The sequence below is a fragment of the Cavia porcellus genome, unplaced genomic scaffold (assembly GCF_034190915.1).
Source record: "Cavia porcellus strain 051 isolate PalLab524CR breed Dunkin Hartley unplaced genomic scaffold, mCavPor4.1 scaffold_10, whole genome shotgun sequence".
In the NCBI taxonomy this organism is placed as follows: Eukaryota; Metazoa; Chordata; class Mammalia; order Rodentia; family Caviidae; genus Cavia; species Cavia porcellus.
In genome coordinates, this window is record NW_026947493.1 from 1,882,268 (window position 1) to 1,897,222 (window position 14,955).

Genomic DNA, 14,955 nt, shown 5'->3' on the forward strand with positions numbered 1-14,955 from the left:
CATTACTCCAACATTTGGGATCAGCCCAAGGTGATTTTTTAAGGAAAAAATGCCTTTTGGCATTTTTGAGCTGTGACAGCAAAAACAGACCTTTCAAAAAACACACCCAAAAGGCATTACTATTTTCAAAGGCTTGATTAAAAAAAAAAAAAAAAAAAAGACGACCCTCCCCATATAACTTGGCTTGGCAACTGGGAAAGCAAGCAGACTGATGGCTCTGCAGATTTCCAAGCCGACCCTGCACAACGTGTCTCTTAAATAATACTTGAGCACTCAGGAGAGGAACGTAGCAGCTGCAAGCAGGCAGCGGTGTCTCACACACGGACAGAAACACCACCGGGAGACTGGCTTTTCAGTTCCTAGCCACAGTTTAAACTCATAACCTCCTCACTGCCTAACAAAGGCGTGCAAGCTCGGTCCTCTTTCTTTATATAGAGGCTTGAAAATAAATAAAGGAAGCTTCCTGGGTAAACCTTGACATTTGAGCAAACATTTCCACAGGTATCCTCCAGCGTGCCTACCTCTTCCACTTCACCATTTTTAGGTCTCTGTGGTCATTAGTTTAAGTAAACTTCCTGCTCTGACAAAAGCCCAAAAGGGCAACAAAGGAACAAAAATTGTGCACTGTATCTAAAGACACCCAGCCCCTAGGCTTTATCCTACTGCTCAGTTGTTTTTTTATCCCTTTGTAGTTAAATTTCACTGGTTCAGAGACACAGAGGAAGGAAGAGGTAGAGAGAACAGAGGGAGCAAATTACCAAAGCTAAAGACTGAATTACACTTGTAGTACTTTCACTTATATAAATTCACAGGCACCAGCATGATAGGATCTTGGACAATATATAAGAGAGATCTGTGATTTGCTCATCAATATCCTCCAAAATGCTTGGCCAAAAAACGAAAAATCAAATTAGAAATTAGAAAGCCCCTCTCCCCACCCTATAAAGCTTACATAGCCCATTTTCCAGCTGACGACAACTTGGGCCCAGAGAAGGAAAGTGGGCAGCCCCTCGACACACAGCTCGTCAAAAACAGCTCACTCAGGAACCTGCCAAGGTTCCCCTACTTCTATCTCCAAAATAACACACCCCCCCCAAGCCCTGCTTGTCATTTTTTCTTTCATAGCATTTATGGGGAGAAAAGTCCTACTCAACAAACTTTAGCTTAGTTCACAATTAGCCAGACGTCTTAATTAATAGGCTTCTACTGCGTTTTCACTTTACACCGAGCCTCTCTGTCAAAATATTGTGCAGCCGCGCGCCACTGTGGAAGGCTGCTGTTTATAGCAGGGACCTCGGATCATCAGCAGCGGATAGTGGCACTCACCGTGTTATTTCTCCAACTGTTAATTAAGTCAAAATAAAGAATAACGTCTCATATGTATGTGCGTGTGCACGCACACACAGAGTTATCTTTGTCAGGAGGCCATAAACTGCAGAGCTTGGGGGATTTGGTTTCTTAGCACCAAGAAGACAGTATTTACAAATTAGCAAAAGACTGAACACATAGCGCATTATTACGATGCCAAAGGACCCCTGTTTAACAGCCAGCAGGCTCGGGGCCGGGGAAGAGGAGACAGGGCCGCCTTATTCACACTGTTGCCCGTTACCGGGCACAGACAGGGGTCACACATGGAAGCCACCTTGAAGGAAAAGCATAGGGATCCACTGGAGAAGCCCTCTCCTGGAGTCAGGGACAACTGGAACCCACAGCTGTGCAGAGTGGGCTTAGCAGGTTCACTTCCAACTGTTCCCAGGAACCTTCGTGCCTGAAGACAGGACGGCGGAGGCCCGTCTCCGGCACATCCCTTCGGCCCCTGGGGTCTGCAAAGCTGTTCACCGTCCTCACACTCCACCCAGGATCCGCTACGTCTGGGCCTTGCTGGCAACTCTCCTTCCTGCCACCCACATTACACCAGATGGGAATTTGAGGAGAGGAGTGGGGCTATTTTTCCATGTTTTCGTTTCATTTTATATTAGTCAATGCAGCAAAGGTTGACCAGGACAAGAGTTAAGGAAAGCTATCTGTGAGCTTGTTCATGAAGAAAGCTGCCTTCTAACAGTAGAGCCATCTTTCAGGATGCTGGAGGGCAGATACATGAAAAAGGTAAGAAGGCCGGGCATGGTGGCACTCAGGAGGCTGAGGCAGGAGGATCAATGCAAGTTCAAGACCAACTTGGGCTACAAAGCGAGTTCAAAGTCAGCTTAAACTGCAGAGAAAGATCCTAACTAAAAAAAAAAAAGGTAAGGAAATAAAATCTCATTTCCATTCAGTACAAGCGGTGCTTGGTCCTGTTTATTTCGTAAAGAAATTCACACAGAATAAAGGCTCTATGATATGTCAAACAGCAGAAACACCTCCTAATAAATTAATGAAGGAAAATAATGGTCATTCAGTCCACTAAATTGTCTTAATTTTATTTCCATTATAATACAACAATCATAGTGTACATTACTATGCCAATATTTATTTTTTTAAAACTTTTAGTTTGATTCCTCATAAGCTCAAACCAAATCATCAACTTACTGTGTTTCTCAGCAAAACTAAATGACTACCATATTCATTGACCTTTTTCAATTATTAATATGATCATTTTAGATGGGTGTATGCCTGTAATCCAGCTCTCAGGAGGCTGAGGCAGGAGGATCCGCTCAAGTTCAAGGCCATCCTGGACTACAATGAGACTGTCTCAAAAGGCAAACAAACAATGTAGTCAAAACCTATGTCTTTGCAAAGACTTTTTGAAAATATACTGCTCAGTTCCTATGTCCACTCAGAAACTATGAGATCTACTGTCAGTAAATATTACCCAGAGGAATGAAAAGGTAGGTCATACCCAAACTGCAAGTCTAAGTGTCCACCCTCCAACTGGTCCACTGTTTACTGCCACTTTAGCATTTTCCAACTCTTCCATCTAAAGTCCCTGCTCCCACCAAAGAAACCTGAATTTCAGGTTTGCAGTACTAAATCACATTTTACTTCAAAGTGAAAATGCTTTGCAGTTATGGAAGCGGTCAGACCCAGCCCACTAACCCTCTGTGCCAAGTGACCCGGTGACATGTTCATGGCGGCACTTGCTTTAGGAAAAGGCAGAAGAGGATGGCCTCCTTCTTATAGACGATTCTTCCCAGGTGGCAAAAAGAATCACGATCACGCTGCCACCCAAACACTGCCCACCAAGCCTAACTCTGGTCCTCTTCCCACTTCTCCACCCACATTGACCCTCAACTAACTCCCACAGGTCAGCTGTGTCCCCCCGCGCTGGGCACATGTCTCCCAGCCCACACACAGCCCTCCTGGGACAAGGACCCTCATAGAAGAAATCACTGAATAATTCCGTCTTCTATGGACGCAAGGTTACTACATCTCCAAGGTACTCATGCCTTGTGGAATCCTGGCTTCTCGGGTACACACGGCAAGGGTTTGAAACATTAAAGAGATCTTCAAATTTACCCCGGGAGTAAAACGGCAGGCGTAGAACTTGAATTCTCTGTTCTTTTTCGCCAGAGAAAATACAGCTGGCATTACTTCATTTTCTACTATAGTGACCTCTGAGATTAGAAAGCTACACCAGAATTCCTCTCCCCTGAAACCCCCACCACAAATTTTTTATAATTGCTGCAAATACAAAAGAAATATTTTGACATTCAAACAATGCCCCACTAGTGTCACCCTAGTGAAGCATAAGCTCTCCGTAGGCAGAGACATTCTCGAATTTACCCCGGCACTCTCCCCTGGTACCCTAATACTAAACATGACAAGGGCCCAATACATAGCACCAAAAGCAACAGAATTTAACCCAAAAGCATTTGACTGGGAACTCAGTTCCTGGGTGCAGCAGTAGCAGCCAAGGAGCCCTGAGTCCCCAGGAACACGGGAGTGGGGGGCACCTAGGTCCATGCTCAGCCCTGAGTTGGCCACCTGGTATCCTTGGAGTTAAGGATGAGTGTATCTCGCCTCTCTTCCCCAGGTGACAGTAACCTGGCAAAGTCCCCAGAGGTGACAGCTACAAAGATGTAGCGCACAGAGCAGGAGAGATGTCCTGTGTCAGACCTGGTATCGGGCTCATTTCTGCCACTGCCTCTGGACTCATTGCTGGGACACAATAAAGTCCCAGTTCTCTTCCACACAAACAAGGTCGTTAAGCTGGCTCCAGCTCCCAGCCCCAGAGACCAAGGTGTAGACGCCTCTAGTGGAGACACCAGGGGTCCATGTCTATCAGAAAGGAAGCTGCAGAGCCCTGAGTCCTCATTCCCAACCTGAGTTTCCCTTTCTTGGTGACAAATGCTACTTCTCTGTTCTTACACATGATGCCGGCAGCTTTGTTCAGATGCCCAACAGGTAGAGATGGAGACATGACTGCTGAACAGCTGCCCAAGTTCTGGTCATCCTGCCAGGTCTGCATGCTCGGGGGTCCTCTCAGTTGTGCATCCAAATCACAATCTTAGCATATCACTGGCACCCTCCTCTGGGACAGAACCCACGAGAGTAAACCCACATCCCTCCCGCTGTCCTGATCACTGCAATAGTTTGGTAGCAGCCACAACTCGTTGTGCAAGTCCTAAGTGTACAAGAATTGGCAAATGTTGCCAGGGCAGCTCATAAGTATGTATCAGGTGAAGCAGGTATGTCATAGCCACCTCAGACCCAGGGCTCCATAAACCTGAGAGTGCAGATCTTCAAGCGTATTCTGAAGTGTGCCCGTGTGCACACTTCACTGCGTAGGAGTCCACACACACACACTGAAGGGGAAAACTTAGCTCCTCTCCGAAGCCCTAGTTCCCAAAGGCAGCATGAGGCCAGGCGGGGACAAAGTGACAGACAACCTCGCCACCTACAGAGGCCAGCAGGCACCAGGCTCTCACCAGTGGAGCCCCGCTAGCCACCTCCCCAAGATGCAGCCTTCAGTTTTCTGCCCAGGACCAAAACAGCAGCCACTGTTGCCAAGGGAGACAGGGAGATCAAGAGGTGTGGGCATTGAATCCAACGACAGAAACTTACTCTTTCTAGATTTACACCCAAGCAGCCGTGGCTGTCCAGCTGAGAAAAGGTGAATGGGAAGATCAAATGTGCTCAGGGCTTGGGCTGTAGCTCAGCGAGGGAACACTTGCCTCTTGGGAACAAGGCCTGGGTTTAATCCCCAGCACCAAAATAAATAAATAAATAAAAAGCCCTTCCCAAAGAGCAAGACAGCTGGGTGCTGGTGAGGAGGACACAGGAGCCCGGCTGGTGCTTCAGAACCACTCCAAGCACCCACACATCCGGTACTTGGGGGGGCTGCAAAAGAAGAACAGGTTGGCGGACGCTCTGCCCCCTGCGCTACCAAGGGAAGCAAGGCCTCTCCCACAAGCTTTCACCAGTGCAAAGGTTTAGCAGGAGCCACCTTCCCAGCAGAGTCACACAGTGCAGCAAGCCCAGGGAAGCAGAAAGAGTGGTGGGTCAGGACCCCAGACCCACCCTGCTGGCCTTTCTACTGCTCCCCTCCGGGGTCTGCTCAAATTTTAAGTGAGACTGTCTGAATGTCACTGCCTTATTTATTTTCCAGGAGCTGGTTTCCTTCTTTCCTCCTTCAAGGACCTCATAAACCAGGTGAAAGTACTTTGCAAATTATGAAATGCTTTCAAAAGCCCTGTGTTTTATAACCGGTATCACCCCCCCCCCTCAATGCGCAAAGCTCCTGCCTGCCCAGCACCCCGTGGATTAGAAGCACTGCTTTCACGGGGCCTTCCTCAGATGGAGAAGAATGCTGCTCACCCACGCTACTCTTCCCTGTCCCACCAAAGGAAGAATGAAGAACCACAGTTGGACTTGGCATGGTGGCACACACCTGTAAGTCTGGACGCTGAGGCCGGGGGATCACTGCCCTGAGCCTGAGTTTGAGGCCAGCCTATGTCTCAAAAAGCAAAACAAAACAAACCAGAACCAGAGCTGGGACCAAAATCCTCGTTTCTCTGGCCATCCCATCCCATCATCACCCCTGAGGCCAACTCCGTTCCTATCACAAGCCCAGGGTACACTGCCCATCAGACAGCACACACTCCGTTTGGTCCAAAAACTATGTTTAAAAGTCAGTATGCCCACCACATGTGGCATTTACTTCCAGGAGGAGTGCAGCCCAGGGTTCCTGGGACAGATGTTGCTTTGTGCCCGCTCGACAAGGTTGGCAGCTCTGGAACAGCTGCCCCAACTGGTGGCTCAGGATGGAGTCAACCGTGGGCCGAGGGTGACAATCCCTGCAGGTTCCGGCTTTGGAAGTTCTCTTCTCAGTCCTCTGCAGTCTCGGCGCACCCCTCCCCCATCCGCACACCTCCTCCCACCCCCACTCGCGGGCGTCCTTGGTTCACAATCAGACATTTGAAAGGAGGCCGCACTTAGAAACAGGAGGCCAAGGTGCCCGCATCCCAATTCCCAGCCAGGCACAGCTGAGCGTAGAGGCTCCAGGAGCGGAGAGAAGTCACTGACCCCTTCCACCCGCCATCTGTGAGCCCGCCCGACCTCACCAGCGCGATGCTAGGATAAAGGAGGTCGGGACAGATGGCAAAGCGCTTTGGGAAGGAGGCTCCGCAGGAATGCGAGGGCTCCAGAGAGGCCCACTTCGGGGCGGGTTTTGTTATCTGTCCGGCGCTTCCCCTTCGGTTCTATCGTCTCGCAATCTTTCAAACTAAATGGAGGGCAAACAAGCGCGGGGGAGGGGGGCCTGCCGCCGGTCTCTCCCACTTGGAAGTCGGAGCCCTGCGCTGCAACTAAAATGCGTGCGTGCGTGCACAGGGGGCGGGAGAGTGGAACAACCGAGTCTAAAAATACTCGATAAAAATGCTAATCCCAAAGGCAAAGAAAAAACGAAGAAGGAATCTGTCAATCACCGGGCTCCCGCTCCTCACCCACGGCCCCAGCTGTACCGACTGCATTCCAGTGGCGGACAGAAGTGGGGGGGACCGGGCCGGAGAAAAAGAGGAAAGAAAGGGCCTTGCACGGCACCTCCACGAGCGCGGGCGGCGCGCGGGGCGGGAGGCGGAGGAGGGGCTCGGCTCCGGGCCGAACAAAGCGGGCCTCAACTCCTAGCGCGGTCCGGGAGTGGGGGGACCCCCGCGGCACCCCCTCTCCCGGGGGTGGAAAAGCAAAGCGGTCTGGAAGCCAGCGCGCGCGTGGAAGCCGCGGGCTCTGGATCTGGGCGAGTGCAGAGATGGGGTTTTTTTTGGGGGGGGAGTGGAGGTCGGTTCCTCCATCCCTCCCCGCGCGCCCACCTGGGGATGGTGATGCACTTGGTGTTGGCGCTCTGCGTGGTGATCGCCTTCTCCAGCTCGTCCAGCTGCCCCGTCTTCTTCAATTTCTTCACCAGGCTCTTGACCGCCTTCTCGCACCACTTCTCCTCCTGCCCGTTCTGCTCGCCCTTCTTCCAGCCCAGCAGGCGCTTCACGATCGGGGGGGTGAAGGGCAGGATGGACGACATGGCTGGGGAGGGCGCGCGCGGCGGCAGGGAGCCCGGCCCGGCCTGGCCGCGCGCCCCAAACTTCGCCCCAACTCCAGCTAACTTTGCAGGCTGCGGCGCGCGGCCCCGGCGGCTCCGGGCGAAGGCGGAGGCGGAGGCGAAGGCGCGGGCCGGGTCGGGCAGGCCCCAGGCGCGGGGCGGAGGCGGCGGCCGCAAGGCACCGAGTGGCAGCAGAAAGTTTGGGTTTCCGCACGGGGTGGCTGTTTGGGTGCCGCCTCCGGGCAGGAAAGTCCAACCCCCAGCCCGGCTCCGCTCCCCGGGCGCGCAGGTCCCCCCGCCCCGCGCGCCGCCAGCTCCAGTCTCCGCTTCATGCAAATCCGCGTGCAGCTCCTTCGCCGGCGCTATCACCGCCCCTCGACGCCGGGGCTCCCGCTCCGCCCCCGCGCCCCGCGCCTCCGCCCCCGGGCGCCCGGCCCTCCCGGCCTCGCCGTCCCCGCCCCGCGCGGCCCACGTGGGCCACCGGGCCCGCGGCGATTGCGACCCGGGCCGGACCGGGCCGAAGCCGCAGCGGCAGCCGGGGAAAAGGAAAAAGAGGACCTGGGAGAGGGCGACCAGAAGGGCTCGGCGCGGGGCACAGATCTAGGGGCGCACCGGAGAGGGCCCAGAGCGGGAGCGCGCGCGCCGGGCGCTGGAAGTCCAGGAAGTCGGGGCGCACTGGTGCCCGGCGGAGGCCTGGCCGAGCCCGGGGCCTCGGGTTGATTTTCTTTTCTCCCCGGTGACAACTCACTGGCTGGTGGGCCGAAGTAGCTCGTGGAAGTGGAGAGTTGGGGACCCCAGGGACGACCTGAACAATAGCTAGAGCCAGGGAGGGTCCCTGCGGCCTTGTGAATCCAGCGCTTGGGAGGGAAGAAAAGGAAAAAAGAAACGGACCGGCAGACATCTGTTGAGACCCCGAAGGAAAGAATGGGGGCGCTCTGAAATGTATCTTTGGGGAAATTTACATGGCTGTGTGTTGCAGAACCTTGTGATACACAAAGATCGAAATTGGACACCCAGTAAACAGGAGGGAGAGCTGTTGGCAAAGCAGTGAACTTGGAGGAAAAAAAAAAAGTGGAGCGAGAGCGGTGTGGGCGAAAGTTTCTGTCTTCAAAGTTAGCGCAGTAGGGAAGCCGAGAAAAATGGCGCTCTGCAGAGTCTGGGGTTTTTCTGCCCACCCGCAGCGTTCAGGGGCGGCTTTGGGGAGTCACCGCAGGCCCGAGCACCCCCTCTTTGGGGCTGGCCCAGTGAGGAGGCTTTTGTTTGCTTTTAACAGCAGGAAACCCCCTGTGGTAGGAAAACCGGTTAATCGGCAACCCGGAGGGTGGGGAGGTACGCAGCCCTGTGTGGTGCGGCCAATCCACAAGGTCCGCGGGGCTCCGGGCCCTGGCAGCCCGGGGCTCGGGGTCCCAGGAGGCAGCGCCCTGCTCTCTGCGGCCTTCATCCGTTATCTTGCTTGTGCGCCCAGCTGCCTCGGGGAGTCGTGAAGGCAGAGACCCTGCTAGGTGAGAGTTCTCTGCGGAACACAAGCGCTTTACACGGATTCCTGTTGGGACAGTGTGAGATATGTTTACTCGCCTGTGAAATGGAACCAGGACAGACGGCTTCCCTCCCAGCATCCCGGGGCAGTGGTGGGACGCTGGTGTGAAAAACTCCGCCAGCCAAGCACTGGCAAGGAGCGTGGTGCTGAGCACTGAGGTGGGCACGGCTGGGAGAGCTTGGCACTCCTCACCTGTGTGAAAGAGGGCGACGCTTGCTGGGTAGAGGGATGGCTGATGCGGGGTTGATTTTAAGCTGTGTTGGTTCGAGCAGGGCCGGCCCAGGCTGGGCAGCCAGGCTTTGAGCTGGTTCTTTTCTGCCTCCACCTTGGACAGTGAGGGCCTCGAAGGGCAGACGTGGGCACTCGGAGGGGAGCAGACTGAGCAGACTTGGGAGTCACTGGAGTAGAAGAGCCTGGCACGAAGTCCACCCTCCTCTTCCTAAGGGGAGGAAGCAACTAGACAGCCAGCAAGACACCATGCCAGGCTCGCACTGTGCCCTGCTTCCTTCCTGCCAGCACCAGTGTGTGGGGACCACAGCACACTCCGAGAAGCAGGGTGGGAATCCGGAAGCCCTGTGTCTGCCCCGGCCAGTCCACCAGGAGCCCAAGGACAGCGAGGAGCTCACCCTGCTTGGGGTCAAGGCGACCCACATTGCCCTCTCTGCGTTGGACCATGAACAGGCCCCCCATGGGTATGACTGCCCTGGCGCCTGGTCTCTTGGGACCCAGCCAGGCCTGCCTTGCAGAGGTGGCCTTGTCCTTGGGAGGGAAACATTAGCCCAGTTAATTTTTCATCAGGGTAAGTGCAAAGTTCAGAAGAGGCCAGCCAGGGGTGGAGGCAGTGGCTGAATGTCCCTGGGAATTGTCAGCCTCAGGACAACATGCCATGGTTCGCAGGGGCTCCCAGGCAGACACCTGGAAGGTTGTGGTTATTTCCCACCACCAGGATGTTTGGTCAACAGCTGGTGATTCTGGAAAGGTGCTGGAATTGTTCTGTCTTCATTTGACACAGACTGAAAGGGAGGCCAAGACAGCACTGGAACTTTCATCCCAGGCCCTCTTGCTGGGGGTAATGACAAACACCCATAATCCCGGCTCTCTGGGAGGCTGAGGCAGAAAGATCACAGGTTCAAACCCAGCCAGGGCAACTGAGTGACTTACCAAAGCCCTGTCTCAAAATAAAAAATAAAAAAAAAGGCTGGAGACGCAGCTCAGTGGAAAGGCCCTGGGTTCAATCCCTGGTGCCAAAGGTGGGGCCTCTGCCTACAAGCAGGTCTCCATCTGTGAACCCTGCTAGCACCTTGTGCACCTGGGTTGTCCTGGTATCAGACAGCTTCTGGGTCAACCTCAGTTGTGTAAGAGCTCATCCCTCACCTCTGTACGTCAGTTTACTCAGCCATAAAATGGAAGCGTTAAGAACCTACACTTTGGGTCTGGGGGTTTAGCTCAGCGGCATAAGCACCTGCCTTGCAAGCAGGCGGTCATGAGTTCGATCCCCGGTACCGATAAAAATGAAAAAGACCAAAAAAAAAAAAAAAAAAAAAAAAAAAAGAACCTACACTTTAGGATAGTTGTGTGGAATCAAATTAAATAACTCATGTAGAGCGCTTGGTGCAATGTATAATAGGTTTTCAGTGTACATGAATATGGTAGATGAGTACCATGGAGGGCCGAACAGAGAGCAGAACAGGGCTGAGAAGCAGTGAGCTGGGCCACAAAACTTTACATCAGTTCAAGGGAAAACAACCACCGGGAAAAGAAGTAGCTATATGGTACTTGTTACAACCTTTCCTGTACACAAAGGATGTTTTGAAAGAAGTGATAATAAAAAGACATATGTTAAACTACTTCACATTCATTAGGATGTATATTAGCTTATCACAAGTAGAATCCTTGCATTGCTGGCCAGAATTTAAAATAGGGCTACGGCTCTGGAAGACAGCATTAAGACATCTCAGAAAAGCAAATATAGAATTATGATATGGAAACCAGGTGTGGTGGTGCAGGCCTGTAATCCCAGAACTAGGGAGGCTGAGGCAGGAGAATCACCATGAGTTTGAGAGCAGCCTGTGCTACACAATGAGACTCTCTCTGTCTCTGTCTGTCTGCCACACACATATGCACAGGATTCTGATATGGCCTGAAAGTGCACTTCTGGAAATACACAGGAGTGAAACAGAAGTAGGCATTCAAAGAGACATTTGTATAGCCACATTCATAAGCAGCATTACAGACAGGCAAAGGGAGAAGCAATTCTAGTGTCCTTCAACAAATGAGTGAACACACACAGTGCCGGGGTGTGCACACCAAGGGATATTACACACCCTTTTTGCACACCATTGGCCTTTTCCTACTACAACACAGACAAACCTTGAGAAATGCCACGCTAAGCGATCTAAGCCAGTCTTGAAAGTACTCCAGTAAGAGGTCCCTCCTGGTACAGCAGTCAAATTCATAGACAGAGAAAGTGCAGGCTGCCAGGCAGGGGACCAGAGGTGGGGCCGGTGTCAGGGTTGAGTGGTTACACAGTTTCAAGTGGAAAAGGGGATGAAGGAGGGCTAGTGGGGAGCAGGGGGGTCCTATAGCACTGGGAATATCCCTCCTGCCATAGCTTTGGTGGTTAGAACAGTAATTGTGGTTGGGATGTGACCACAGTAACCGGGTACAGAAGTGAAGACTCCTGCAGAACAGGTGTTGGTGGAGGGCATGTCAGGAAATGAATGAGATGCGCCCTGGCGTCCACCTGGCCAACTTAACCTTGCTCCAGCACTACAGTGTTAGAGTTGAGACTTGCTAGTGAATGTGTGCTTGTTTTTGCCACTGGTTGCACAACAGCACCTGTGGCCTGCAGTCCTGTTCAGTGACAGTGATGGCTCAGCCTTGGAGCCCCCGGCCTGTGTTATGGAGAGGCTGTCACAGCGTCCAGGACCTGGCAGGCTCAGGCATTACCCCTCGTGGTGGCTGGGACTGATGCTGCTTGCGTCTGCCCTGTGCCCAGCTGTGGCCCTGTCACAGTTCTCCTGGTCTCTCCGTGATGTTTGTCATCACTGCCGCTTCGTGAAGAAGGGACAGGAGACACGGGGAGCTGAGCTGCTGCTGGCCGTCCCCAGTGCCCTCAGCAGGTTTCTGGTGCTGACCACAGAGCACCTGGCAGCTCAGCCTCTGGCCTGAGGAAGCTCAGGACAGGTGCCAGGCCACGGCTGCAGTGGAGGATGGGATGGGCCCAGCTCCCAGGACACAATGCAGGGAGCTCTTCTGAGTTCTCTTGCAGGAGCCTCTTCCTGGCCTTCAGAGACTGCAGCTCCTGCCAGGTGTGGTGGCACACACCTGCACTCAGGAGGCTAAGGCAGGAGGACTGCCATGAGGCCAGCCTGAGCCACATAGCAAAACTCTGTCCCCTCAAAAAAACAACTCTGGGAGTCTGGGGCCAGGAGAAGACCCTATATCTGTGTGTAACTTTTCCTCTTGTGTGAGTCAGGTGTGTTGAGCCCCCGGTGTATGGGGTTGGGGCCTCTGTCTGCCCCTGCCTCCAAGGCCCTCCCTGTTCACTTATCTCTCCTATCTGTGAGCAAAATGGATCCACACCATGTGCATCCTCTCTCACAGCCACGGTGTTTTGTATTTATACATCTTGTATGTGTGTCCACATAGTGGAGGCGTCCTCAGATTTTCTTTTTCCTGTTTTCTGGGACAAAAAGATCTACTCAAGATCCAGCCCAAGATCTCAGCGTGCAGCGAGAATCTAAAAACAAGCACTCAGAAGACTGTTGGTTCACTGTCATTGCACATGCACGTGGATAAGGAGGAGGAAAAAGGATGCGCTGAAGTGAAATGTAGCAGATAAAGGAAGGAGGGTGTGCACCTTTACACGGTGTAATAGACAGGCGTGCTATTCTTACATTTAAAGATCGACCGAGGTGGAGCACAGCCAGAGGAGCTGAATGCAGGGTCTCGAGCAGATGTTTGCGGACCCACGTTCATACCTTCATTCCTCACCATAGCCAAAGGTAGAAGCAACTCCAGCACCGCCCACCAGATGGATGGATAAGCAAGAGGCAGCAGACATACAGCAGCATGTTTGGCCTCTAAAAAGCTGGGAAGCTCTAACATGCACTATGACACAGTCAGACCTTGGGTTGTGTTAAACAGGCCAGTCATAAAAGGACAACTATTGTCCAATCCTGTATGCGAGAGACTCAAAGTAGTCAGATTCAGAAAGGCAGAAAAGCCTGAGAATGAGAATTGTTTAACACGTATAGAGTTTCAGTTTTAGAGGATGAGAAGAGTTCTAGAAATGAGTGCTGGTGGTTGCAGCAGAATAAGATGGGAATATTTAATGCCACTGAGTTGTACATTTAAAAACAGTTAACCCAGGCATGGCAGTGCACGCCCGTACTCCCAGCACACAGGAGGCTGAGGCAGGAGAGTCGCCTTGAGTTTGAGGCCAGGCTGTGCTACATAGTGAACCCAAGGCCAGCTTGGAATACACAATGAGACCCTGTCTCAAAAACAGACACGGAAGTGCTGATCCACACTGAGGCGCGTGGGTACCTGAAAGCATCATGCTAAAAGAAAGAACACAACACCACGCCCTCTGGCTCCAAGTCTGTGGAATGCCCAGGAGGGACCATGGGTGTGTGTTGGTGGGGGGGCTTCCAAGCTTCCTTCTAAGGGGGTACAAATGTGCTGAGATTGGCTACCATCACTGTGCAACTTGAATATGTGAAATGTGACCAAACTGTGGCTTTTTTCCACCTGAGCAACTTGCGTGATGTGCAAACTATACCTGGGTGAGGATGTCTTGAAGAAGGGGTTTAAATGCCAGCATGTGCCAGGAGCAGGGCTTAGGTTTATCCGTTCAGCGTTTCAGGGCCCTGTGGCTGGTGTCGTTAGCTTTATTCTTCAGAACAGGACACTGGGGTGAGATGAGGTGACGGTGAACTCCTGGGTGGTCATGCTGTGGTCCTTCAGGCAGTCTGCTTGACTGTCCTTGCTCCTATCCACGAGGAGGATGACAGTCGCCAGCAACTAGAAATCATCATGCCACAGGCACCTGCTTCCTCACCAAACACACCACAGACATCTTTCTAAGTCAGTACAGGCACACGCTTTTGCGGCACTGCTTTGAATGACAGTGGCCTGGTGTGTCACATAGCTCTGCCACAACTTACTAAACCACACTCCTACATTGGGACATTAGGTGGCTCCTACTATTTAAAAAAGTGCTTGCCAGGCGTGGTCATGTGCACCTATAATCCCAGCACTCAGGAGGCTGAGGCAGGAGGATTACCACAAATCCAGCCTGGGCTACATAATGAGAACCTGTCTCAAAACATCAAAAAACAAACAAAAAGTGTTTGTATTAGTTAGCCTTGGCACTACCGTGACCAAATGCCCAACAAAAATATCAGAAAGGGGGAGCAGTTTGTTTTAGCTGAGCTTCAGCAAGGCAAGGACGTTATAGCAGAAGGGGACACCAAAGGAAAGGTTTTCTCATCATCCAGGAAGCAGAGGACCATACCAAGTGCCCATGTCACTGCCCAGGAGCCACTTCCTCCAGCGGGGCTCTGCCGCCTCAAACCCCTTCCACTGTAGGGCCCTTCATGCAGTCCCATCGACAGTCAGGGGCCACGCAGAACACTTTTGAACATGTGCATTTGCAGACATCCCTGTGGTGTTCATGAGAGCCAGTCCCTAGCAGGAGAATGCCCACTGCTGGTACTTTACCGACCAGCCCCAAGAATCGTGCTATTGCCATGCCTGCCTCCAAAGCCAGGCGGTACCTGGGGCAGATTCTCTTACTGACTCACTTGATCATCAGTGGTTCTGCTCAAGTGGACTAAACAGTGTGTTTACAGGAAAAAGCAGCCTCTTCTGCAAGACTTCCCAGCTGACAGTGAGGAACCTGAGCAGATCCTTGGTGGCGGGAAGCAGAGAACTGATCTTTCAG

General features: G+C 52.6%; 1 protein-coding gene across 3 annotated transcripts in view; it reads right to left on the reverse strand.

Annotated features, from left to right (window-relative positions):
* Smad3 (SMAD family member 3) overlaps positions 1–7,824 on the reverse strand; it is a 122,687-nt gene extending 114,863 nt beyond the window's left edge. The window contains exon 1 of one of the 3 annotated variants that reach the window (XM_063257816.1): positions 7,245–7,822. In XM_063257816.1, coding sequence (XP_063113886.1) covers positions 7,245–7,450 — 206 coding nt within the window. In that variant the 5' untranslated portion in view covers positions 7,451–7,822. Of the gene's footprint in view, positions 1–7,244 lie in introns of all 3 variants that reach the window. The other 2 variants (XM_063257815.1, XM_003480201.5) reach the window with 2 other exon arrangements.
* Positions 7,825–14,955: the final 7,131 nt, after the last annotated feature.